The sequence below is a fragment of the Scyliorhinus torazame genome, chromosome 10, assembly GCF_047496885.1.
Source record: "Scyliorhinus torazame isolate Kashiwa2021f chromosome 10, sScyTor2.1, whole genome shotgun sequence".
Lineage (NCBI taxonomy): Eukaryota > Metazoa > Chordata > Chondrichthyes > Carcharhiniformes > Scyliorhinidae > Scyliorhinus > Scyliorhinus torazame.
Genome location: NC_092716.1, coordinates 9,136,588 through 9,161,082, shown reverse-complemented (window position 1 = coordinate 9,161,082; position 24,495 = coordinate 9,136,588). Strand labels below are relative to the sequence as shown.

The window sequence follows — 24,495 nt, the reverse complement described above, 5'->3', positions numbered from 1 at the left end:
GAAGGAAGGTTCCACGTGTATCAGGTTTCTATTCCCCTTAGCTACAGGTGGTGAAGCCCCATAGGAATATGGTATATTGAAACAAACTTTATTTCTCGCACAGGGTTAAAATGACAAGAGAGTAGCTTACAATTACCTATTAAACAATGCTTAACAATAACAATGAAACCAACTCCTAACTGCTATATTTTATCTCCACTCAAGCAAAATGCATCTCAGGTCAAAATCCACTATTAAATACAGTTAGCCAGCCCAGGAATACTTGCTGTACAGAGATGTCTTGGATAAACTGCTTTGAGAGAGAGATCCTTCAGCAAACCAGCTTGCAGATTCTTGCCTGTGTGAAACTACTGTTTAATCTGCCATTTTTTCAGAAACTGCTGTTCTGTTTACAGCAAAATCTTTTAAACTAAACTGCTTTGCGAGGAACTGCTAGTCTGTACTTACTACCAAACAATTATTTCTCACAAGTCTTTGACAAGCTGAATTTCATAATCTTGGTCAGCCATCACTCCCACAACCTCGACTAAACACCCATTCATGTGCAAAGATGTACAGTGACTGCCTTTGATCAGACAAAACATCATGGGTATACGTACCTCTGTCCCAACAATAATAATTAATAATAATGGTGCTTTATTCAAGAAGCACATTTGTAACCCAAAGCCTGAATTGCTTTGATTTGATTTATTGTCACATGTACCGAAGTACAGTGAAAAGTATTTTTCTGCGGCCGAGGGAACGTACACAGTACGTACATAGTAGACAAAAGAATAATCAACAGAGAACATTGACAAATGGTACATCGACAAGCAGTGTAACTTGTAACTTGTGTAACTTGGATCAAAAGAAAAGGACAGGAAAGTGGCACTCGTGGTGATAGGGGAAGGTGGTGGCGTAGAGGTATTGCCACTGGGGTGATAATCCAAGGGCTATGCTCTGGGGACCAGAGTTTGAATCCCACCATGGAAGATGATGAAACTTAAATTGAACGTCAAATAAAAACCTGAAATTATAAAGTCCAATAATGCTCATGAAAAAACTAATGCCCTTTAGGGAAGGAGGTTTGACCTACATGTCACTCCAGACCTACTTCAAAGGTGGTTGACTCTTAAATGCCCTCTGAACAAGGCCTACCCAGTTCCCATGAGCAAATTTTTACAAAGCTGCTCTTACTGGCTTGAGCAGATACCAACTCCAGTCCTATTTCTCATGACACAAATGTCTGCTGAGACATTCACACCCAGACTTTTATGCAAGTTTACCGCTTCATTAACAAATTAAACCATAACTCTCTTTTTCAATGTTGGAGGAAAGTTCCATGGGAAATATGGGGTGGGGGGGGGGGGGGGGAATTAAATTTTGGATCAACCTTTCCATGCCGAAGGCTGTTCTCTCACGCATTGCAACTTGAAGAGTTTAAACCATTCACTGGTGACACGAGGCCCTGTAGTCTTAGCACAGTTCCTAGTATTTAGTCACCAGAGATCAGTTAACCTCTCCCTTCACTAATTGACTCCTTGCCTTTCAGTTTTATTATACGTGGCATTCTGAGTCTCTGGAAGCCTGCTATTTTGCCAGCTGATACCTGGTGGGATAATTGTGTTGGGTAGACACATTTCTCCTGAATTCTGACTTGCAGCTGGGCCTTACTCTAAGCTGGTATTCCCTCAACTCCAGATCTGACTCAACAATCTCAGGTTATTCAGAACCATCAGATACAGTTCTTCTTTTCAATTAATTTAGACTACCCAATCATTTTTTTCCAACTAAGGGGCAATTTAGTACGGCCAATCCACCTACTCTGCACATCTTTGGTTTGTGGGGATGCGACCCAGGCAGACACGGGGAGAATGTGCAAACTCCACACGGACAGTGATCTGGGGCCGGGATCGAACCCGGGTCCACGGCACCGTGAGGCAGCAGTGCTAACGACCGTGCCACCGTGCTGCCCTATTAGATGCAGTTCTGACAATGTACAGAGCTGCCATGTTTGTCTTGAATTATTACAAGAAACAAATCCAATGATAGCCAACTGGACATCAAAAAATCTAAGTTGACATGAGAAATCGTTTCAGCCGCCCCCATTTCAGCATGGTCACAGAAAGTACGTCGTCAGTTCATTCATGGAGATGTCCGAAGGTCATGAAAGATGCTTTAGAAACTCAAATTCTTTCTTTCTATTGATAAGATGTTATCCTTATCTCAGTGGGTAGCGCTCTCAGTTAGTGGATTCAAGCCTCATTGCCGATCATAGAATCTACAGCACAGAAGGAAGCCATTCGGCCCATCAAGTCTGCACTGGCCCTTTGGAAAGAGCACCCGACCCAAGCCCACACCTCCACCCTATCCCCGTAACCCAGGAACCCCTCCTAACCTTTTTGGACACTAAGGGCAATTTAATATGGCAAATCCACCTAACCTGCATATCTTTGGACTGTGGGAGGAAACCGGAGCACCCGGAGGAAACCCACGCAGACACGGGGAGGACGTGCAGACTCCGCACAGACAGTGACCCAAGCCGGGAATCGAACCTGGGATCCTGGAGCTGTGAAGCAACTGTGCTAACCACTATGCTGCCGTGCCACCTAATAATGGAGCAGATGGCCGAAGCTCACTCTTCAGGGGCAGAAACCGAGGTTGTGCTGCAGTCAGAGGTGCTGTTTCTTCAGTGAGACTTTAAACCAACAACCTGTAAAAGTTTCCATAGCACAATGTTTATTCTTCAACCAAAAACACACAAACATAATATCTGGTCATTATCTCATCGTCGGTTGTGGGAACATGCACAATTTTGCCTGCCTGTTTCATGACTTTACAACACATCAAAAGTACTTTATTAACTTCAAAATGCTTTGAAATATCCCGGGGTCATGAACAATGATGTAGCAGTGATAGTTCCACTTCTCGTTTTCAGTTTAGAACCCTTTAACCCTAACCCAAGGCCAGGTTTGTTGAAGGAAATCTTTTTTCCCTCAATAAAATATTTAATTCATAAAATTGGAAAGGATACATTCTGCAGCAGTTCAAATTTGACATCTCATAAAGTGTTATGCAGTTCAATTTCTTTCCATCATTACGATCCCAGCCGGTGTTACTACTAAACAAGTCGGATCCCAGAGTAAAATCTGGCTTGATGAATGGTAACTTTTTTAAACGTGGAGGTCAGTTACTGCACAACTTCCACAGGAGTCTGTTGATGAAGTTCTAATACAAAGAATAAAATATTTATTAAAACAAGAAAGGTGAGCTATATTACACCAAACCAAAAAGTTGGAAAGATCTCAATACAAAGTCAAGAAGATTATTCAAATCCCCACTATTCCTTTACCCCAGCAATGTCTTTGCAAACACATAAACCAGTGAAGAGTTACCAGTCGCCTCACACAAAGTCTTCTCTCTTGGGACTGGCATAGTTACAAATGGGTTTCCTCTGGTGAATTGAGAACAAAGAACAATACAGCACAGGAACAGGCCCTTCGGCCCTCCAAGCCTGCGCCGACCATCGTACCTTCCGAACTAAAGCCGTCTGCACTTACGGAGTCCGTATCCTTCCATTCCCCCCTATTCATATATATGCCCCTTAAATGCCGCTATCGTACCTGCTCCCACCTCCTCCCCAGGCAGCGCGTTCCATATATTTACCATCCTCCGTGTAAAAGAACTTGCCTCGCAAATCTGCTCCAAACTTTGCCCCACGCACATTAAACCTATGTCCCCGAGTACTTGACTCTCCTACCCTAGGAAAGAGCATCTGACTATCCACTCTGTCCATGCCACTCATAATCTTGTAGACCTCTATCAGGTCGCCTCTCAACCTCCATTGTTCCAGTGAGAACAGACCGAGTTTATCTAACCTCTCCTCATAGCTAATGCCCTCCATACCAGGTAACATCCTAGTAAACCACTTCTGTACCCTCTCCAAAGCATCCACATCCTTCTGGTAGTGTGGCGACCAGAATTGTGCACAATATTCCAAATGAGGTCGAACTAAGGCCCTGTACAGCTGCAACATGACTTGCCAATTTTTATATTCAATGCCCTGACCGATGAAGGCCAGCATGCCGTATGCCTTCTTAACCACCTTATCCACATGTGTTGCCACTTTCAGTGATCGGTGGACATTCACGCCCAGATCTCTCTGCCTGTCAATGCTCGCAAGAATTCTACCATTTACTGTGTAATTCCTACATGCATTGGACCTTCCAAAGTGCATTACCTCACACTTGTCCAGATTAAACTCCATCTGCCATTTCTCCGCCCAAGACTCCAACCAGTTTATATCCTGCTGTATCCTCTGACAATCCTCTTCACTATCCGCAACTCCACCAATTTTTGTGTCGTCTGCGAACTTAATAATCAGACCAGCTGATTCCTGAGCATTCACTTACTGCTTCTTGTACCTCTCCCCAAGACACCCAAAAACCACACTCTAAACTCACAACCTCTTCAGCTACAGAGCAAACAAAAATTAGATCCCTAGACTCAGTCTTCCCGCAGCACCTTTGCTCAACTAGTAATTCTTGTGAGTTCTATAACTGACTATTCAGTTGTCCCCGAGAGCTTTGTAGTTTAGCTCAGTTAGTTGGACAGCTGGTTTGTGATGCAGAGCTAAGGCCACCAGCCTGGGTTCAATTCCCGTACCGGCCTGAGATTATTCACCATTGCCCCTCCCCTGAGGTGTGGTGATCCTCAGGTTAAATTGGTGCCAGTCAGCTCTCCCCCTCAATGGTAAAAGTAACCTGAAGCTATGGCGACTTCACTTATTTACTCGATCACTGTGTTTGTCATTACAGTGTATGTTTACATTCCATGTCAAACGTTCTCTGGTGCATACAGCCCGTGAGTTTTACACAGTTTTCGTCAGTCCCTTGGTTTACTGCGCTACGGCAGGAGGGCCTTAGAGAGTAAATCTCCTCCTGCTCTCCCCCAGCAACACATCCCTCTTTCGGAGAGGCCCCTAGAGACTTTAGTCAGTTACCACACACCCTTTCTCTGTCACGCTGACGCTGCTCATCCCAAATTAGGAGCGGTTTTGTCAAGTTCTTCAGGTCAGAGACAGGTGAACATTACATCAGCCTGTTCCATTTATTCGATGGGCAGTAAATGCTGGCCCAGCCAGCGAAGCCCACGTCCCGCAAAAATGAATTTGAAATTTCATTCCTGGATGACATTTTCTGGGGCTGAAATCAACAGCTGAAATCTGAGAAAAAGGTTATTTGCCTCCATGAGGGAATCTCTGTTGATCAGAGCAAAGGATGGAAACACTGGGGAATGTGAGCATCTAGACGAGCAGGTACCCAGTGTCTAACACTCCCAGGTCAGGTACGAAGCAGCGACAGGTGCGGATTGGAACTCTAACTCTTCTGCTCACACCCTTCAGCTTTAACAGGTTTTTGGGGGAAGGAGTTCCAAATTTCCATTTCCCTTTGTATGAAGAAGAGCTTCCTGACATCACCCCTGAATAATGTGGCTCTAACATTCCGGGGATGAATCATATCTGACTTTGAGATGAGCTTCTAGGCCATCACTAACACAGTTCTGAAGAAGTGTCATGTGGGACTTGAAACATTAGTTCCGTTTTTCTCCCCACAGATGCGGCCGGGCTTGCTGAGCTTTTCCAGCATTTTCTGTTTTTATTCCGTCAAAACACCACCAATTTCCACCTCCATAACATAGTCCAACCCTGCCCCTGCCTCAGGTCTTCTGCTGCTGAAACCCTCGTTCATGCCTTTAGTTACCTCTATACTCAGCTGTTAAGAGACTCCTGTTACTGTGCATAGATTGTTACTACACCCTGGGCAGGTGAGCGGTTAGTTCCAGCCCCACGCCTTCCGGAGTCCCAACACAATTGAATTAACCAATAATTCTTATAAAAATATAGAAATAAATTCTTATAGAAATACCCAATAATTACAGCCACCACGTCTGTAAGTTTAAACTCATTTACTGTTTATTTATACTGAGAACTATCATGAAATACGCAGTAAATACAACTGAACAACATCAAGCTACTACCTACTACCCACTTTAACTCTCCCACCCTCCACCCACCCACACGAGAGACAAACACAGAGGGGGGAGGGAAATAATAAGGATGAAAGTCAAAAGGTAAGCATCTTTGTTTCGATAGTGGTTCTTTTACGACACTTTCTCCACAGCAAGCTTGCTGATTAGAGTCTCTGGTTAGTATCTTCTTTGTAGAGACATTCGTCCTGGGTTCCTACAGTTGAGAAAATGCAGTACTAACAGGCAGCAGTCTTTCTGGAGAGTCACCTTATTTCTGATTAAACTGGGCCTTCAGGTTCACGGTCACCATTACTGAGACTAGCCTTACATTCCATATTTACTCATTGAATTTAAATGTTGTTACCCGTCAGCCCAATCAGGAGGGCAAAAGGGCCTCTTCTGTCCTGTATGATTCTTTGTCTCCATGACAAATTGGAAAGAGCAGGGGAGTCCTACCCAGGGCCCTGGCCAATATTTATTCCTCAACCAACATCACTGAGATCGATGACCTGATCTTGCCCCCATTGAGGTCTGTGGCAGCTTCCTACGTGTAAATTGGTTTGCCAGATTTCCTACATTGCAACAGGAAAAGTACTTGGAAGGTGGTGGCCTGATGGTATTGTCACTGGACCAGTAAACCAGAGACCCAGAGTAATGCTCTGGGGACCTGGGTTCAAATCCTGCCACTGCAGATGGTGAAACTTGAATTCAATAAAAATCTGGAATTAAAAGTCTAATGACGACCATGAAACCATTGTCGATTGTCGTAAAAATGCATCTGATTCACGGATGCCCTTTAGGGAAGGAAATCTGCCGTCCTTACCGGGTCTGGCCTACATGTGACTCCAGACCCACCGCAATGTGGTTGGACTCTTAACTGCCCCTTCAAGGGCAGTTAGGGATGGGCAATAAATGCTGGCACAGCCAGCCACACCCACGTCCCATTACCGAATAAAAAAAACTTCATTGGGGGGCAAAGCACTTTGAAATGTTCTGAGTCCGTGCAAGGTGCTTCTGAAGTGCAAGTCCTTCTGTTCAGAGGTTAAAGGTTTGTCCACACCATTTGTCAGGAAGCAACTCCAAACCTTAATTGCATTGGGCAATCAACAAAACTGGCATGTTTGGATCAACAGAAAACAAATGCTTTTCAGAGAGGGAAGTTGTTGAATGCTTGATGGCGCCCTTAAAACCCAAAAGTTGGAAAGTAGCTGACATCTGTTCAGATGTGTCTAGATGTGCTGCATGGAGTTATCTGAAATGTTGAGACTGAAGTGTGTTGCACACAAGTGTTGCTCCCAGGCACATACCCGGGGAGGTGCTCAGATACAGGGGAAAGTGGCGCAGATTCCCCCCTCCAGGCGAAATTATCCACTTGCGTGTGAGCGATGTAGAAAGGGCGGAGTCCTGACTCTAGGGGGCAAAGATTGTTTGCTGTTGCATTTGCAGCGTTCGCTGGAGCTGGCGATGAAGCCGGAGATTATCTGACAGGGGGAGAGAGAGGGGATGGTGAATATGAGCAGGGGACTGAGAATCGCAGCCGATGGGAGCCTGGTCCCAACAACACGGGGAGGAGATGGTGTTTGAACGCCCTTTGGTAAAAATCAGTCGTTTGCCCAGGTTGCAACGGCAGAGCTGTCTCCCAACCCAGAATCGAATGAGAGAGGCAGACAAGACAGGAATATATTGAAATATACAATTCTCCAGCAAATGCAGTCTTATGGATGAAGACCTGGCGCATGGAGATAATCGTATTATTCTGCTCAGGTAGGAAGACAAATTGCAAATCCATATTCCTGGATATTTTTCGATTGATGGGAAACAAACTGTGTATCCTGCACCTTGCATTCAAACTTCATCCCCGCCCTCAAGCACGGATCGGTTTGCCATTAGCTCGCTGTTTTGCTTTTTTCTCAAGAGGGAATAAACACAATATGGGGGGGGAAAAAATCAAGATATTTTGTTGGTCACAGTTTGACAACGAAATATCCCCTATTTCTGAGCAAAGGCTTCCTCTGCGTTTGAATGAATGTGGAGTGTTTCTTCAGAAATACACAATTCTTTTTGTCAAATTATTTTTGCATCCAATGCAATCCACTGACTTCAGGACTGGGGTAAGGGCTGGTCAGTGTGGGGAGCGATCCTGGGCATGGTTTAGCACAGGGCTAAACCGCTGGCTTTGAAAGCAGAACAAGGCAGGCCAGCAGCACGGTTCAATTCCCGTACCAGCCTCCCCGAACAGGCGGCGGAATGTGGCAACTAGCGGCTTTTCACAGTAACTTCATTTGAAGCCTACTTGTAACAATAAGCGATTTTCATTTTCATTTCCCCCCCCCCCCCTCCCAGAGTGTCTGCATTGGCAAATATGTCTGTCCCCTTCTGCTCACTTCCAAACTGTTTCCTGGCTGTCTGTTTTCCCTCTCTCCGGATGTGGGTCTCCACCTAGCAGGGGAGAGTGGGGAGGGGTCGTTTTCCAAATGGGGTTGAAGGGGATTGATGTCCCCGGCTCCCACACCCTTGTCCCGAGCTGATGTGACCCTGTGCTGACAGAAGGCATCCAGCAACACAAGACCCCTTCTGAAGCACAGCTGAATTCAAGTGGATCGGAATCCAGCACATTGCACTCAGAAAGTGGTTCAAACACTGAGCTTTCATCTTCTGGGTGTTGTGGTGGGGTGGGGTGGAGGGGGGGATGAAGAAATTTTATTGAGATGGATGTTCAATGATAATTCATGACAAGCATCCAGGCACCCCAGGGTATTTCCCTGCCTGCTCAGCCCCAGGCACCTTCACTGCTCATTTCATTCCTAATTTAAAGAGAGAGACTTTGGTTTGGATAGAAAATTAAGATTTGCACTGTCGGAGGGTCAGTACCGAGAGGATGCTGCACTGTCAGAGGGTCAGTACTGAGGGAGTGCCACACTGTCAGAGGGTCAGTACTGAGGGAGTGCCACACTGTCAGAGGGTCAGTACCGAGAGGATGCTGCACTGTCAGAGGGTCAGTACTGAGGGAGTGCCACACTGTCAGAGGGTCAGTACTGAGGGAGTGCCACACTGTCAGAGGGTCAGTACTGAGGGAGTGCCGCACTGTCAGAGGGTCAGTACTGAGGGAGTGCCACACTGTCAGAGGGTCAGTACTGAGGGAGTGCTGCACTGACAGTGGGTCAGTACTGAGGGAGTGCTGCACTGAAGGTGGGTCAGTACTGAGGGAGTGCTGCACTGTCAGAGGGTCAGTCCTGAGGGAGTGCTGCACTGTCAGAGGGTCAGTACTGAGGGAGTGCTGTACTGTCAGAGGGTCAGCACAGAGGGGGGTGCTGCACTGTCAGAGGGTCAATAGTGAGGGAGGGTCACACTGTCAGAGGGTCAGTACTGAGGGAATGCTGCACTGTCAGAGGGTCACGACTGAGAGAGTGCTGCACTGTCAGAGGGCCAGTACTGAGGGAGCACTGCACTGTCAGAGGGTCAGTACTGAGTGAGTGCTGCACTGTCAGAGGGTCAGTACTGAGTGAGTGCTGCACTGTCAAAGGGTCAGTACTGAGTGAGCGCTGCACTGTCAGAGGGTCAGTATTGAGGGAGCACTGCACTATCAGACAGTTAGTACTGAGGGAGTGCTGAACTGTCAAGAGAGTCAGTACTGAGGGAGCGGTGCACTGTCAGAGGGTCAGTACAGAGGGAGTGCTGCACGGTCAGAGGGTCAGTACTGAGGAAGCGCTGCACTGTCAGAGGGTCAGTACTGAGGGAGTGCCGCACTGTCAGAGGGTCAGTACTGAGGGAGTGCTGCATTGTCAGAGGGTCAGTACTGAGGAATTGCTGCACTGTCAGATGGTCAGTACTGAGGGAGTGCTGCACTGTCAGAGGGTCTGTACTGAGGGAGTGCTGCATTGTCAGAGGGTCAGTACTGAGGGAGTGCCGCACTGTCAGAGGGCCAGGACTAAGGGAGCACTGCACTGTCAGAGGGTCAGTACTGAGGGAGCACTGCACTGTCAGAGGGTCAGTACTGAGGGAGTGCTGCACTGTCAGAGGGTCAGTACTGAGGGAGTGCTGCACTGTCAGAGGGTTAGTACTGAGGGAGCATGGCACTAATAGAGGGTCAGTACTGATGGAGTGCTGCACTGTCAGAGGCTCAGTACTGAGGGAGTGCTGCACTGTCAGAGGGTCAGTTTTGAGGAGTGCTGCTCTGTCAGATGGTCAATACTGAGGGAATGCTGCACTGTCAGTGGGTCAGTACTGAGGGATTGCCGCACTGTCAGAGGGTCAGTACTGAGGGATTGCTGCACTGTCAGAGAATCAGTACTGAGGGAGTGCTGCACTGTCGGAGGGTCAGTACTGAGGGATTGCCGCACTGTCAGTGGGTCAGTACAGAGGGAACGCTGCACTGTCAGCGGGTCAGTACTGAGGGAGTGCTGCACTGTCAGAGGGTCAGTACTGAGGGAACGCTGCACTGTCAGAGGGTCAGAACTGAGGGAGTGCTGCACTGATGGAGGGTCAGTACTGAGGGAGTGCTGCACTATCAGAGGGTCAGTACTGAGGGAGTGCCGCACTGTCAGAGTGTCAGTACTGAGGGAGTGCCGCACTGTCAGAGAGTCATTACTGAGGGAGTGCGGCACTATCAGAGTGTCAGTACTAAGGGAGGGTCACACTGTCAGAGGGTCAGTACTGAGGGAGTGCTGCACTGTCAGAGGGCCAGTACTGAGGGCGTGCTGCATTTTCAGAGGGTCAGTACTGAGGAAGTGCTGCACTGTCAAAGGGCCAGTACTGAGGGAGCATGGCATTAATAGAGGCTCAGTACTGAGGGAGTGCTGCACTGTCAGAGGGTCAGTATTGAGGGAGTGCTGCACTGACAGATGTCAGTAATGAGGGAGTGCTGCACTGTCAGAGGGTCAGTACTGAGGGAGCGCTGCACTGTCAGAGGGTCAGTACTGAGGGAGTGCAGCACTGTCAGAGGGTCAGTACTGAGGGAGTGCTGCATTTTAAGAGGGTCAGTACTGAGGGAGTGCTGCATTGTCAGTGGGTCAGTACTGAGGGAGTGCTGCACTGTCAGAGGGTCAGTACCGAGGGAGTGCTGCACTGTCCGAGGGTCAGTATTCAGGGAGGGTCACACTGTCAGAGGGTCAGTACTGAGGGAACGTTGCACTGTCAGAGAGTCAGTACTGAGGGAGTGCCGCACTGTCAGAGGATCAGTACTGAGGGAGCATGGCACTAATAGAGAGTCAGTACTGAGGGAGTGCCGCACTGTCAGAGGGTCAGTACTGAGGGAGTGCCGCACTGTCAGAGGGTCAGTACAGAGGGAGTGCTGCACTGTCAGATGGCAGTACTGAGGGAGTGCTGCACTGTCTGAGGGTCAGTACTGAGGGAATGCTGCACTGTCAGAGGGCAGTACTAAGGGAGCACTGCACTGTCAGAGGGTCAGTACTCAGGGAGCCCTGCACTGTCAGAGGATCAGTACTGAGGGAGTGTTGCACTGACAGAGGGTCAGCACTGAGGGGGTGCTGCACTGTCAGAGGGTCAGTACTGAGGGAGCTCTGCACTGTCAGAGGGTCAGTACTGAGGGAGTGCTACACTGTCAGAGGATCAGTACTGAGGGAGTGCTGCACTGTCAGAGGGTCAGTACTGAGCGAGTGCCGCACTGTCAGAAGGCCAGTGCTGAGGGAACGCTACACTGTCAGAGGGTCAGTACTGACGGAGCACTGCACTGTCAGAGGGACAGTACTGAGGGAGCGCTGCACTGTCAGAGGGTCAGTACTGAGGAGTGCTGCACTGTCAGACGGTCAGCACTGAGGGTGTCCTGCACTGTCAGAGGGTCAGTACTGAGGGAGTGCTGCACTGTCAGAGGGTCAGTACTGAAGGAGTGCTGCACTGTCAGAGGGTCAGTACTGAGGGAGTGCTGCACTGCCAGATGGCAGTACTGAGGGAGTGCTGCACTGTCAGAGGGTCAGTACTGAGGGAGTGCTGCACTGCCAGAGGGTCAGTACTGAGGGAGTGCTGCACTGTCAAGAGGGTCAGGACTGAGGGAGTGACGCACTGTCAGGGGGTCAGTACTGAGGGAGTGCAGCACTGTCAGAGGGTCAGTCCTTAGGGAGTGCTGCACTGCCAGAGGGTCAGTACTGAGGGAGTGCTGCACTGCCAGATGGCAGTACTGAAGGAGTGCTGCACTGCCAGAGGGTCAGTACTGAGGGAGTGCTGCACTGTCAGAGGGTCACTACTGAGGGAGTGCCGCACTGCCAGATGGCAGTACTGAGGGAGTGCTGCACTGTCAGAGCGTCAGTACTGAGGGACTGCCGCACTGTCAGGGGGCCAGTACTGAGGGAGCACTGCACTGTTAGGGGGTCAGTACTGAGGGAGTGCTGCACTGCCAGATGGCAGTACTGATGGAGTGCTGCACTGTCAGAGGGTCAGTACTAAGCGAGTGCTGCACTGCCAGATGGCAGTACTGAGGGAGTGCTGCACTGTCAGAGGGTCAGTACTGAGGGAGTGCCGCACTGCCAGAATGCAGGACTGAGGGAGTGCTGCACTGTCAGAGGGTCAGTACTGAGGGAGGGCCGCACTGTCAGGGGGTCAGTACTGAGGGAGTGCTGCACTGTCAGAGGGTCAGTACTGACGGAGCGCTGCACTGTCAGAGGGTCAGGACTGAGGGAGTCCTGCACTGTCAGAGTGCCAGTCCTGAGGGAGTGCTGCACTGTCAGAGTGTCAGTACTGAGGGATTGCTGCACTGTCAGAGGATCAGTACTGAGGGAGTGCTGCACTGTCAGAGGGTCAGTACTGAGGGTGTGCTGCATTGTCAGAGGGTCAGTACTGAGGGAGTGCCGCACTGTCTGAGGGTCAGTACTGAGGGAACGCTGCACTGTCAGAGGGTCAGTGCTGATGGAGTGCTGCACTGTCGGAGGGTCAGTACTGAGGGAGTGCCACACTGTCAGAGGGTCAGTACTGAGGGAGTGCCGCACTGTCAGAGGGTCAGTACTGAGGGAGTGCCACACTGTCAGAGGGTCAGTACTGAGGCAGTGCTGCACTGACAGTGGGTCAGTACTGAGGGAGTGCTGCACTGACAGTGGGTCAGTACTGAGGGAGTGCTGCACTGTCAGAGGGTCAGTCCTGAGGGAGTGCTGCACTGTCAGAGGGTCAGTACTGAGGGAGTGCTGTACTGTCAGAGGGTCAGCACAGAGGGGGGTGCTGCACTGTCAGAGGGTCAATAGTGAGGGAGGGTCACACTGTCAGAGGGTCAGTACTGAGGGAATGCTGCACTGTCAGAGGGTCACGACTGAGGGAGTGCTGCACTGTCAGAGGGCCAGTACTGAGGGAGCACTGCACTGTCAGAGGGTCAGTACTGAGTGAGTGCTGCACTGTCAGAGGGTCAGTACTGAGTGAGTGCTGCACTGTCAAAGGGTCAGTACTGAGTGAGCGCTGCACTGTCAGAGGGTCAGTATTGAGGGAGCACTGCACTATCAGACAGTTAGTACTGAGGGAGTGCTGAACTGTCAAGAGAGTCAGTACTGAGGGAGCGGTGCACTGTCAGAGGGTCAGTACAGAGGGAGTGCTGCACTGTGAGAGGTTCTGTACTGAGGGAGCGCTGCACTGTCAGTGGGTCAGTATTGAGGGAGTGCTGCACGGTCAGAGGGTCAGTACTGAGGAAGCGCTGCACTGTCAGATGGTCAGTACTGAGGGAGTGCCGCACTGTCAGACGGTCAGTACTGAGGGAGTGCTGCATTGTCAGAGGGTCAGTACTGAGGAATTGCTGCACTGTCAGATGGTCAGTACTGAGGGAGTGCTGCACTGTCAGAGGGTCTGTACTGAGGGAGTGCTGCATTGTCAGAGGGTCAGTACTGAGGGAGTGCCGCACTGTCAGAGGGCCAGGACTGAGGGAGCACTGCGCTGTCAGAGGGTCAGTACTGAGGGAGCACTGCACTGTCAGAGGGTCAGTACTGAGGGAGTGCTGCACTGTCAGAGGGTCAGTACTGAGGGAGTGCTGCACTGTCAGAGGGTTAGTACTGAGGGAGCATGGCACTAATAGAGGGTCAGTACTGATGGAGTGCTGCACTGTCAGAGGCTCAGTACTGAGGGAGTGCTGCACTTCAGAGGGTCAGTTTTGAGGAGTGCTGCACTGTCAGATGGTCAATACTGCGGGAATGCTGCACTGTCAGTGGGTCAGTACTGAGGGATTGCCGCACTGTCAGAGGGTCAGTACTGAGCAATTGCTGCACTGTCAGAGAATCAGTATTGAGGGAGTGCTGCACTGTCGGAGGGTCAGTACTGAGGGATTGCCGCACTGTCAGTGGGTCAGTACAGAGGGAACGCTGCACTGTCAGCGGGTCAGTACTGAGGGAGTGCTGCACTGTCAGAGGGTCAGTACTGAGGGAACGCTGCACTGTCAGAGGGTCAGAACTGAGGGAGTGCTGCACTGATGGAGGGTCAGTACTGAGGGAGTGCTGCACTATCAGAGGGTCAGTACTGAGGGAGTGCCGCACTGTCAGAGTGTCAGTACTGAGGGAGTGCCGCACTGTCAGAGAGTCATTACTGAGGGAGTGCGGCACTATCAGAGTGTCAGTACTAAGGGAGGGTCACACTGTCAGAGGGTCAGTACTGAGGGAGTGCTGCACCGTCAGAGGGCCAGTACTGAGGGAGTGCTGCATTTTCAGAGGGTCAGTACTGAGGAAGTGCTGCACTGTCAAAGGGCCAGTACTGAGGGAGCATGGCATTAATAGAGGCTCATTACTGAGGGAGTGCTGCACTGTCAGAGGGTCAGTATTGAGGGAGTGCTGCACTGACAGATGTCAGTAATGAGGGAGTGCTGCACTGTCAGAGGGTCAGTACTGAGGGAGCGCTGCACTGTCAGAGGGTCAGTACTGAGGGAGTGCAGCACTGTCAGAGGGTCAGTACTGAGGGAGTGCTGCACTGTCAGAGGGTCAGTACTGAGGGAGTGCTGCATTTTAAGAGGGTCAGTACTGAGGGAGTGCTGCATTGTCAGTGGGTCAGTACTGAGGGAGTGCTGCACTGTCAGAGGGTCAGTACCGAGGGAGTGCTGCACTGTCCGAGGGTCAGTATTCAGGGAGGGTCACACTGTCAGAGGGTCAGTACTGAGGGAACGTTGCACTGTCAGAGAGTCAGTACTGAGGGAGTGCTGCACTGTCAGAGGATCAGTACTGAGGGAGCATGGCACTAATAGAGAGTCAGTACTGAGGGAGTGCCGCACTGTCAGAGGGTCAGTACTGAGGGAGTGCCGCACTGTCAGAGGGTCAGTACTGAGGGAGTGCTGCACTGTCAGATGGCAGTACTGAGGGAGTGCTGCACCGTCTGAGGGTCAGTACTGAGGGAATGCTGCACTGTCAGAGGGCAGTACTAAGGGAGCGCCGCACTGTCAGAGGATCAGTACTGAGGGAGTGTAGCACTGACAGAGGGTCAGTACTGAGGGGGTGCTGCACTGTCAGAGGGTCAGTACTGAGGGAGCGCTGCACTGTCAGAGGGTCAGTACTGAGTGAGTGCTACACTGTCAGACGATCAGTACTGAGGGAGTGCTGCACTGTCAGAGGGTCAGTACTGAGCGAGTGCCGCACTGTCAGAAGGCCAGTGCTGAGGGAACGCTACACTGTCAGAGGGTCAGTACTGACGGAGCACTGCACTGTCAGAGGGACAGTACTGAGGGAGCGCTGCACTGTCAGAGGCTCAGTACTGAGGGAGCGCTGCACTGTCAGAGGGTCAGTACTGAGGGAGTGCTGCACTGCCAGATGGCAGTACTGAGGGAGTGCTGCACTGTCAGAGGGTCAGTACTGAGGGAGTGCTGCACTGCCAGAGGGTCAGTACTGAGGGAGTGCTGCACTGTCAAGAGGGTCAGTACTGAGGGAGTGACGCACTGTCAGGGGGTCAGTACTGAGGGAGTGCTGCACTGTCAGAGGGTCAGTACTGAGGGTGTGCTGCACTGTCAGAGGGTCAGTACTGAGGGAGTGCTGCACTGCCAGAGGGTCAGTACTGAGGGAGTGCTGCACTGCCAGATGGCAGTACTGAAGGAGTGCTGCACTGCCAGAGGGTCAGTACTGAGGGAGTGCTGCACTGTCAGAGGGTCACTACTGAGGGAGTGCTGCACTATCAGAGGGTCAGTACTGAGGGAGTGCCGCACTGTCAGAGTGTCAGTACTGAGGGAGTGCCGCACTGTCAGAGAGTCATTACTGAGGGAGTGCGGCACTATCAGAGTGTCAGTACTAAGGGAGGGTCACACTGTCAGAGGGTCAGTACTGAGGGAGTGCTGCACCGTCAGAGGGCCAGTACTGAGGGAGTGCTGCATTTTCAGAGGGTCAGTACTGAGGAAGTGCTGCACTGTCAAAGGGCCAGTACTGAGGGAGCATGGCATTAATAGAGGCTCATTACTGAGGGAGTGCTGCACTGTCAGAGGGTCAGTATTGAGGGAGTGCTGCACTGACAGATGTCAGTAATGAGGGAGTGCTGCACTGTCAGAGGGTCAGTACTGAGGGAGCGCTGCACTGTCAGAGGGTCAGTACTGAGGGAGTGCAGCACTGTCAGAGGGTCAGTACTGAGGGAGTGCTGCACTGTCAGAGGGTCAGTACTGAGGGAGTGCTGCATTTTAAGAGGGTCAGTACTGAGGGAGTGCTGCATTGTCAGTGGGTCAGTACTGAGGGAGTGCTGCACTGTCAGAGGGTCAGTACCGAGGGAGTGCTGCACTGTCCGAGGGTCAGTATTCAGGGAGGGTCACACTGTCAGAGGGTCAGTACTGAGGGAACGTTGCACTGTCAGAGAGTCAGTACTGAGGGAGTGCTGCACTGTCAGAGGATCAGTACTGAGGGAGCATGGCACTAATAGAGAGTCAGTACTGAGGGAGTGCCGCACTGTCAGAGGGTCAGTACTGAGGGAGTGCCGCACTGTCAGAGGGTCAGTACTGAGGGAGTGCTGCACTGTCAGATGGCAGTACTGAGGGAGTGCTGCACCGTCTGAGGGTCAGTACTGAGGGAATGCTGCACTGTCAGAGGGCAGTACTAAGGGAGCGCCGCACTGTCAGAGGATCAGTACTGAGGGAGTGTAGCACTGACAGAGGGTCAGTACTGAGGGGGTGCTGCACTGTCAGAGGGTCAGTACTGAGGGAGCGCTGCACTGTCAGAGGGTCAGTACTGAGTGAGTGCTACACTGTCAGACGATCAGTACTGAGGGAGTGCTGCACTGTCAGAGGGTCAGTACTGAGCGAGTGCCGCACTGTCAGAAGGCCAGTGCTGAGGGAACGCTACACTGTCAGAGGGTCAGTACTGACGGAGCACTGCACTGTCAGAGGGACAGTACTGAGGGAGCGCTGCACTGTCAGAGGCTCAGTACTGAGGGAGCGCTGCACTGTCAGAGGGTCAGTACTGAGGGAGTGCTGCACTGCCAGATGGCAGTACTGAGGGAGTGCTGCACTGTCAGAGGGTCAGTACTGAGGGAGTGCTGCACTGCCAGAGGGTCAGTACTGAGGGAGTGCTGCACTGTCAAGAGGGTCAGTACTGAGGGAGTGACGCACTGTCAGGGGGTCAGTACTGAGGGAGTGCTGCACTGTCAGAGGGTCAGTACTGAGGGTGTGCTGCACTGTCAGAGGGTCAGTACTGAGGGAGTGCTGCACTGCCAGAGGGTCAGTACTGAGGGAGTGCTGCACTGCCAGATGGCAGTACTGAAGGAGTGCTGCACTGCCAGAGGGTCAGTACTGAGGGAGTGCTGCACTGTCAGAGGGTCACTACTGAGGGAGTGCCGCACTGCCAGATGGCAGTACTGAGGGAGTGCTGCACTGTCAGAGGGTCAGTACTGAGGGACTGCCGCACTGTCAGGGGGCCAGTACTGAGGGAGCACTGCACTGTTAGGGGGTCAGTACTGAGGGAGTGCTGCACTGTCAGAGGGTCAGGACTGAGTGAGTCCTGCACTGTCAGATGGCAGTACTGAGGGAGTGCTGCAATGTCAGAGGGTCAGTACTGAGGGAGTGCCGCACTGCCAGAATGCAGGACCGAGGGAGTGCTGCACTGTCAGAGGGTCAGTACTGACGGAGCGCTGCACTGTCAGAGGGTCAGGACTGAGTGAGTCCTGCACTGTCAGAGTGCCAGTCCTGAGGGAGTGCTGCACTGTCAGAGTGTCAGTACTGAGGGATTGCTGCACTGTCAGAGGATCAGTACTGAGGGAGTGCTGCACTGTCAGAGGGTCAGTACTGAGGGAGTGCTGCACTGTCAGAGGGTCAGTACTGAGGGAGTGCAGCATTGTCAGAGGGTCAGTACTGAGGGAGTGCCGCACTGTCTGAGGGTCAGTACTGAGGGAACGCTGCACTGTCAGAGGGTCAGTGCTGATGGAGTGCTGCACTGTCGGAGGGTCAGTACTGAGGGATTGCCGCACTGTTAGAGGGTCAGTACAGAGGAAACACTGCACTGTCAGCGGGTCAGTACTGAGGGAGTGCTGCACTGTCAGAGGGTCAGTACTGAGGGAACGCTGCACTGTCAGAGGGTCAGAACTGAGGGAGTGCTGCACTGATGGAGGGTCAGTACTGAGGAGTGCTGCACTGTCAGACGGTCAGCACTGAGGGTGTTCTGCACTGTCAGAGGGTCAGTACTGATGGAGTGCTGCACTGTCAGAGGGTCAGTACTGAAGGAGTGCTGCACTGTCAGAGGGTCAGTACTGAGGGAGTGCTGCACTGCCAGATGGCAGTACTGAGGGAGTGACGCACTGTCAGGGGGTCAGTACTGAGGGAGTGCTGCACTGTCAGAGGGTCAGTCCTTAGGGAGTGCTGCACTGCCAGAGGGTCAGTACTGAGGGAGTGCTGCACTGTCAGAGGGTCACTACTGAGGGAGTGCCGCACTGCCAGATGGCAGTACTGAGGGAGTGCTGCACTGTCAGAGGGTCAGTACTGAGGGACTGCCGCACTGCCAGGTGGCAGTACTGAGGGAGTGCCGCACTGCCAGATGGCAGTACTGAGGGAGTGCTGCACTGTCAGAGGGTCAGTACTAAGGGACTGCCGCACTGCCAGATGGCAGTACTGAGGGAGCACTGCACTGTCAGAGGGTCAGTACTGAGGGAGTGACGCACTGTCAGGGGGTCAGTACTGAGGGAGTGCTGCACTGTCAGAGGGTCAGTCCTTAGGGAGTGCTGCACTGCCAGAGGGTCAGTACTGAGGGAGTGCTGCACTGTCAGAGGGTCACTACTGAGGGAGTGCCGCACTGCCAGATGGCAGTACAGAGGGAATGCTGCACTGTCAGAGGGTCAGTACTGAGGGACTGCCGCACTGCCAGATGGCAGTACTGAGGGAGCACGGCACTGTTAGGGGGTCAGTACTGAGGGAGTGCTGCACTGCCAGATGGCAGTACTGACGGAGTGCTGCACTGTCAGAGGGTCAGTACTGAGAGAGTGCTGCACTGCCAGATGGCAGTACTGAGGGAGTGCTGCACTGTCAGAGGGTCAGTACTGAGGGAGTGCCGCACTGCCAGAATGCAGGACTGAGGGAGTGCTGCACTGTCAGAGGGTCAGTACTGAGGGAGGGCCGCACTGTCAGGGGGTCAGTACTGAGGGAGTGCTGCACTGTCAGAGGGTCAGTACCGATGGAGCGCTGCACTGTCAGAGGGTCAGTACTGAGGGAGTCCTGTACTGTCAGAGTGCCAGTCCTGAGGGAGTGCTGCACTGTCAGAGTGTCAGTACTGAGGGATTGCTGCACTGTCAGAGGATCAGAACTGAGGGAGTGCTGCACTGTCAGAGGGTCAGTACTGAGGGAGTGCTGCATTGTCAGAGGGTCAGTACTGAGGGAGTGCGGCACTGTCTGAGGGTCGGTACTGAGGGAACGCTGCACTGTCAGAGGGTCAGTACTGATGGAGTGCTGCACTGTCGGAGGGTCAGTACTGAGGGATTGCCGCACTGTTAGGGGGTCAGTACAGAGGAAACGCTGCACTGTCAGCGGGTAAGTACTGAGGGAGTGCTGCACTGTCAGAGGGTCAGTAATGAGGGAACGCTGCACTGTCAGAGGATCAGAACTGAGGGAGTGCTGCACCATCAGTGGGTCAGTGCTGAGGGAGTGCCGCACTGTCAGAGAGTCAGTACTGAGGGAGTGCCGCACTGTCAGAGGGTCAGTATTGAGGGAGTGCTGCACTGAGAGATGGCAGTAATGAGGGAGTGCTGCACTGTCAGAGGGTCAGTGATGAGGGAGCGCTGCACTGTCAGAGGGTCAGTACTGAGGGAGTGCAGCACTGTCAGAGGGTCAGTACTGAGGGAGTGCCGCACTGTCAGAGGGTCAGTACTGAGGGAGTGCTGCATTGTCAGAGGGTCAGGACTGAGTGATTGCCGCACTGTCAGATGGTCAGTACTGAGGGAGTGCTGCACTGTCAGAGGGTCAGTACTGAGTGAGTGCTGCACTGTCAGAAGGCCAGTGCTGAGGGAACGCTACACTGTCAGAGGGTCAGTACTGACGTAGCACTGCACTGTCAGAGGGACAGTACTGAGGGAGCGCTGCACTGTCAGAGGGTCAGTACTGAGGAGTGCTGCACTGTCAGACGGTCAGCACTGAGGGTGTCCTGCACTGTCAGAGGGTCAGTACTGACGGAGTGCTGCACTGTCAGAGGGTCAGTACTGAAGGAGTGCTGCACTGTCAGAGGGTCAGTACTGAGGGAGTGCTGCATTGCCAGATGGCAGTACTGAGGGAGTGCTGCACTGTCAGAGGGTCAGTACTGAGGGTGTGCTGCACTGCCAGAGGGTCAGTACTGAGGGAGTGCTGCACTGTCAGAGGGTCAGTACTGAGGGAGTGCTGCATTGTCAGAGGGTCAGTACTGAGGTAGTGCGGCACTGTCTGAGGGTCGGTACTGAGGGAACGCTGCACTGTCAGAGGGTCAGTACTGATGGAGTGCTGCACTGTCGGAGGGTCAGTACTGAGGGATTGCCGCACTGTTAGAGGGTCAGTACAGAGGAAACGCTGCACTGTCAGCGGGTAAGTACTGAGGGAGTGCTGCACTGTCAGAGGGTCAGTAATGAGGGAACGCTGCACTGTCAGAGGGTCAGAACTGAGGGAGTGCTGCACCATCAGTGGGTCAGTGCTGAGGGAGTGCCGCACTGTCAGAGAGTCAGTACTGAGGGAGTGCCGCACTGTCAGAGGGTCAGTATTGAGGGAGTGCTGCACTGAGAGATGGCAATAATGAGGGAGTGCTGCACTGTCAGAGGGTCAGTGATGAGGGAGCGCTGCACTGTCAGAGGGTCAGAACTGAGGGAGTGCTGCACCATCAGTGGGTCAGTGCTGAGGGATTGCCGCACTGTCAGAGAGTCAGTACTGAGGGAGTGCCGCACTGTCAGAGGGTCAGTATTGAGGGAGTGCTGCACTGAGAGATGGCAGTAATGAGGGAGTGCTGCACTGTCAGAGGGTCAGTGATGAGGGAGCGCTGCACTGTCAGAGGGTCATTACTGAGGGAGTGCAGCACTGTCAGAGGGTCAGTACTGAGGGAGTGCCGCACTGTCAGAGGGTCAGTACTGAGGGAGTGCTGCATTGTCAGAGGGTCAGGACTGAGTGATTGCCGCACTGTCAGATGGTCAGTACTGAGGGAGTGCTGCACTGTCAGAGGGTCAGTACTGAGTGAGTGCTGCACTGTCAGAAGGCCAGTGCTGAGGGAACGCTACACTGTCAGAGGGTCAGTACTGACGTAGCACTGCACTGTCAGAGGGACAGTACTGAGGGAGCGCTGCACTGTCAGAGGGTCAGTACTGAGGAGTGCTGCACTGTCAGACGGTCAGCACTGAGGGTGTCCTGCACTGTCAGAGGGTCAGTACTGACGGAGTGCTGCACTGTCAGAGGGTCAGTACTGAAAGAGTGCTGCACTGTCAGAGGGTCAGTACTGAGGGAGTGCTGCATTGCCAGATGGCAGTACTGAGGGAGTGCTGCACTGTCAGAGGGTCAGTGCTGAGGGAGTGCTGCATTGTCAGAGGGTCAGTACTGAGGGAGTGCGGCACTGTCTGAGGGTCGGTACTGAGGGAACGCTGCACTGTCAGAGGGTCAGTACTGATGGAGTGCTGCACTGTCGGAGGGTCAGTACTGAGGGATTGCCGCACTGTTAGAGGGTCAGTACAGAGGTAACGCTGCACTGTCAGCGGGTAAGTACTGAGGGAGTGCTGCACTGTCAGAGGGTCAGTAATGAGGGAACGCTGCACTGTCAGAGGGTCAGAACTGAGGGAGTGCTGCACCATCAGTGGGTCAGTGCTGAGGGAGTGCCGCACTGTCAGAGAGTCAGTACTGAGGGAGTGCCGCACTGTCAGAGGGTCAGTATTGAGGGAGTGCTGCACTGAGAGATGGCAGTAATGAGGGAGTGCTGCACTGTCAGAGGGTCAGTGATGAGGGAGCGCTGCACTGTCAGAGGGTCAGTACTGAGGGAGTGCAGCACTGTCAGAGGGTCAGTACTGAGGGAGTGCCGCACTGTCAGAGGGTCAGTACTGAGGGAGTGCTGCATTGTCAGAGGGTCAGGACTGAGTGATTGCCGCACTGTCAGATGGTCAGTACTGAGGGAGTGCTGCACTGTCAGAGGGTCAGTACTGAGTGAGTGCTGCACTGTCAGAAGGCCAGTGCTGAGGGAACGCTACACTGTCAGAGGGTCAGTACTGACGTAGCACTGCACTGTCAGAGGGACAGTACTGAGGAGTGCTGCACTGTCAGACGGTCAGCACTGAGGGTGTCCTGCACTGTCAGAGGGTCAGTACTGACGGAGTGCTGCACTGTCAGAGGGTCAGTACTGAAGGAGTGCTGCACTGTCAGAGGGTCAGTACTGAGGGAGTGCTGCATTGCCAGATGGCAGTACTGAGGGAGTGCTGCACTGTCAGAGGGTCAGTACTGAGGGAGTGCTGCACTGCCAGAGGGTCAGTACTGAGGGAGTGCTGCATGTCAAGAGGGTCAGTACTGAGGGAGTGACGCACTGTCAGGGGGTCAGTACTGAGGGAGTGCTGCACTGCCAGAGGGTCAGTACTGAGGGACTGCTGCACTGCCAGATGGCAGTACTGAAGGAGTGCTGCACTGCCAGAGGGTCAGTCCTGAGGGAGTTCTGCACTGTCAGAGGGTCACTACTGAGGGAGTGCCGCACTGCCAGATGGCAGTACTGAGGGAGTGCTGCACTGTCAGAGGGTCAGTACTGAGGGACTGCCGCACTGTCAGGGGGCCAGTACTGAGGGAGCACTGCACTGTTAGGGGGTCAGTACTGAGGGAGTGCTGCACTGCCAGATGGCAGTACTGATGGAGTGCTGCACTGTCAGAGGGTCAGTACTGAGGGAGTGCTGCACTGCCAGATGGCAGTACTGAGGGAGTGCTGCACTGTCAGAGGGTCAGTACTGAGGGAGTGCCGCACTGCCAGAATGCAGGACTGAGGGAGTGCTGCACTGTCAGAGGGTCAGTACTGAGGGAGGGCCACACTGTCAGGGGGTCAGTACTGAGGGAGTGCTGCACTGTCAGAGTGTCAGTACTGACGGAGCGCTGCACTGTCAGAGTGTCAGTACTGAGGGAGTCCTGCACTGTCAAAATGCCAGTCCTGAGGGAGTGCTGCACTGTCAGAGTGTCAGTACTGAGGGATTGCTGCACTGTCAGAGGATCAGTACTGAGGGAGTGCTGCACTTTCAGAGGGTCAGTACTGAGGGAGTGCTGCATTGTCAGAGGGTCAGTACTGAGGGAGTGCCGCACTGTCTGAGGGTCAGTACTGAGGGAACGCTGCACTGTCAGAGGGTCAGTGCTGATGGAGTGCTGCACTGTCGGAGGGTCAGTACTGAGGGATTGCCGCACTGTTAGAGGGTCAGTACAGAGGAAACACTGCACTGTCAGCGGGTCAGTACTGAGGGAGTGCTGCACTGTCAGAGGGTCAGTACTGAGGGAACGCTGCACTGTCAGAGGGTCAGAACTGAGGGAGTGCTGCACTGATGGAGGGTCAGTACTGAGGAGTGCTGCACTGTCAGACGGTCAGCACTGAGGGTGTCCTGCACTGTCAGAGGGTCAGTACTGAGGGAGTGCTGCACTGTCAGAGGGTCAGTACTGAAGGAGTGCTGCACTGTCAGAGGGTCAGTACTGAGGGAGTGCTGCACTGCCAGATGGCAGTACTGAGGGAGTGCTGCACTGTCAGAGGGTCAGTACTGAGGGAACGCTGCACTGTCAGAGGGTCAGAACTGAGGGAGTGCTGCACTGATGGAGGGTCAGTACTGAGGAGTGCTGCACTGTCAGACGGTCAGCACTGAGGGTGTTCTGCACTGTCAGAGGGTCAGTACTGAGGGAGTGCTGCACTGTCAGAGGGTCAGTACTGAGGGAGTCCTGTACTGTCAGAGTGCCAGTCCTGAGGGAGTGCTGCACTGTCAGAGTGTCAGTACTGAGGGATTGCTGCACTGTCAGAGGATCAGTACTGAGGGAGTGCTGCACTGTCAGAGGGTCAGTACTGAGGGAGTGCTGCATTGTCAGAGGGTCAGTACTGAGGGAGTGCGGCACTGTCTAAGGGTCGGTACTGAGGGAACGCTGCACTGTCAGAGGGTCAGTACTGATGGAGTGCTGCACTGTCG

At 52.9% G+C, this 24,495-nt stretch overlaps 1 protein-coding gene across 2 annotated transcripts in view; it reads left to right on the top strand.

Moving 5' to 3' along the window:
• The first annotated feature begins 7,422 nt into the window (after positions 1 to 7,422).
• bean1 (brain expressed, associated with NEDD4, 1) overlaps positions 7,423 to 24,495 on the top strand; it is a 214,722-nt gene continuing 197,649 nt past the window's right edge. The window contains exon 1 of one of the 2 annotated variants that reach the window (XM_072517817.1): positions 7,423 to 7,773. In XM_072517817.1, coding sequence (XP_072373918.1) covers positions 7,731 to 7,773 — 43 coding nt within the window. In that variant the 5' untranslated portion in view covers positions 7,423 to 7,730. The remainder of the gene's footprint in view (positions 7,774 to 24,495) is intronic. The other variant, XM_072517816.1, reaches the window with a different exon arrangement.